General features: G+C 44.8%; 1 protein-coding gene across 4 annotated transcripts in view; it reads right to left on the reverse strand.

Moving 5' to 3' along the window:
- Positions 1-1335: 1335 nt before the first annotated feature.
- Positions 1336-2500, reverse strand: part of serpinf1 (serpin peptidase inhibitor, clade F (alpha-2 antiplasmin, pigment epithelium derived factor), member 1) — an 8467-nt gene continuing 7302 nt past the window's right edge. For all 4 annotated transcript variants that reach the window (XM_046040867.1, XM_046040869.1, XM_046040866.1 and 1 more), the window contains exon 8: positions 1336-1824. In XM_046040867.1, coding sequence (XP_045896823.1) covers positions 1574-1824 — 251 coding nt within the window. In that variant the 3' untranslated portion in view covers positions 1336-1573. The remainder of the gene's footprint in view (positions 1825-2500) is intronic.

The following is a 2500-nucleotide window of genomic DNA, read 5'->3' on the forward strand; positions in this document are numbered from 1 at the left end:
AGACTGAGGTAATGGACTTGGAGACTGGATTTTTTCCATCTGCGCTCTGCTTTCCTGCATTCCCTTTTTAGGCTGCGAATGCTGTCATTTATCCAGGGTTGTTTACTAGCTTTAGACGTAGGCCTAACCTTTAGAGGAGCAGTAATATTTAGTGACGACAAGCAGATATGATTGAAGTGAATCGACCAGATTGTTGGTGTTGGAATCAGACAGGTGTTGGCTTTGGCTCTGAAAGACTGCGCAAAACTTTGAAACACTTTGTTCATTAAAGATGTGAGAACACACGGAGCTTGGTGAGGCGGCATGAGTAACAGGCGAATCGCAGCTAAAAACAATACATCTGTGGTCAGATATGGTCATGTCCACTAATTCCACAGAGGAAATGCTGACACCCAGGGTAAAAACCAAGTCCAGTGTATGACCACGGTTATGTGTTTGCCCTTTGACATGTTGTTTGAAGTTAAAAGAAGTGGTTATATTTAAAATGTCAGTTGCATTAACATTGGTGGGGTCATCAACATGAATATTAAAATCACTACAAAGAATTCTGTCCGTCTGTCTTAAAAAGAGACATTCTTTGCCAGAAAATATTAAAATTATCCACATAACACACACGATGAGCCCTGCAGGCGGACTAGAGCCAGTCGTGGAGGCCAAGGAGTCTACTGAAGCATGGCGGTGGAGAGGCGGCCCCGTCCGAGCCTCTCTTGCAGCCACGGACCACCACTTCAGCCCAGGTTGACTGATGCTTTTGAGTCGAGCAGGAGGAAAGCCTTGTGTGCTAGCAGCCCCTGCTGGCCACAGAGTTCATTTCACTATAAAGGTGTGCAGTTATCTGTTGGCCAGAAGCACCCTGACCCCACAGAAGATTGATCTTTACACAACATGATTCTGCAAAAAAAAAACTTAGATGAGCTGCTCCCCCATCATTTCTACATCAACATTTATTTTTCACTCTGAAATGAGAGGTGAAGCTGAAACCCAGCCACCACCCTGACCTTTGCATCCTTCACGCCCTTCACATTTAGGTGACACTATGTTTGGCATTTGCACAAAACTGTGACACTGAACCCGAGTCGTGTCCTGCTGAATCATCCAGTATGAAGGTTCTTCCAAGGGACTCTTGGCTGGACAGAATTAAAATAAAACTAAAAATGTTTGTTCAGAGGATGTCGAAATGAAAAGTGCATCCTGTGGAGCGCAGGAATAACCACAAGTCATGATTTAATGACGTAGAATAAAAAGTAGGAGAAGTTAAAAGTCAGTTACGTTTTGAACCAACTGAGATCACTGTGAAAAACCTGCAAGATCTGACAACACAACGAGGTAGACGTGTTTTGTTTCATTGTCGTGTTTATTTCGTTTTATACAAATGACAATATTTATTTACCAATCCCTCGGTGAGCTCAGAGTTTTGTCTGTGTGTTTGAGTTTCCTGTCAGATTAACATGTTTCAACGTGAAAAGTACAAAATCATGTGAAATCAAACATCCTCGCAAATATCTGCCTCCACAAACGCAGAGCAAACACCTGAAATCCCTCCTAGGACCTGCTAAGAGTGTGCGTGTGCGTGTTATATCGTCAGGGTCTTCGGGTTGACCACCCTGCCGATGAAGAGCAGCGCCCCCGACGCTTCGTCCCGGATCAGGTAGAGGAAGGGCCGGTCCACTCGGTAGGACAGGTGGGATGGCGTTGAAGTGGCGCTGGGGTACTGGTTCCCCTCAGGTGCCGTCTCCATGACGACCTTGTGATTGACGCTGCTGAGCTTGGAGGGCTGAACCGAGATCTTCTCCAGGTCCGGGTCCGCTAGCCAATCAGAGAGACCTGCAGGGAGGGAAGAGGAGGAAGATGCAGCAAGATGAGATGCGGGAGATAAAGGTCAATAATCATTCATAGACCATCAATGACATCACTTCCTGCCATAACAAGCCATTCCAGTGAACACGTGTTGCATCATATATAATCTTCTCTGTTTGACATAACTGTAAATGGAACATCTTTAGGTATCGGTTTGGTCGGACAAAAAGAAGACATTTGAACTTTGTTGTTATTCTATATTTTTCTTATTGTTAATATTCAGACTCAAACCAACAACCTGTCGGTCCTGTCTGACTTCCTGTCTGTGACTCTCAGCTCCAAGCCTATTGGTTCCTCCTGAAGATGTAAATCACCTCACAAATATATAGTTTCATGTTGTAAGAAACTGAGTAATTTCCTTAAACAGCTGCTCGCTGTGGTTTCTGTAGTGCTTTTGTTGGGGACTATTTTCAGCGGCGGATGAATCAGGATGTGATCTAATGAGTATTTGGCGCAGCAGGTGCATGTGGGACTACAGTGTATGCATGGTGAACACGTGACCCAGTGCAGCAGAGAGGCTCACTGATGGTTTAGTAGTTTCTTTGGTTCAGAGGACGAGGAGACATCAGGCTGGGAGACACAGGACTTGCTGGTAGATTTGTTCACTGCTGGTTTGAGTCTTTTTATGGGATTTCTTTAAACT

This window comes from Micropterus dolomieu, linkage group LG23 (genome assembly GCF_021292245.1).
Source record: "Micropterus dolomieu isolate WLL.071019.BEF.003 ecotype Adirondacks linkage group LG23, ASM2129224v1, whole genome shotgun sequence".
NCBI classification, from domain to species: domain Eukaryota; kingdom Metazoa; phylum Chordata; class Actinopteri; order Centrarchiformes; family Centrarchidae; genus Micropterus; species Micropterus dolomieu.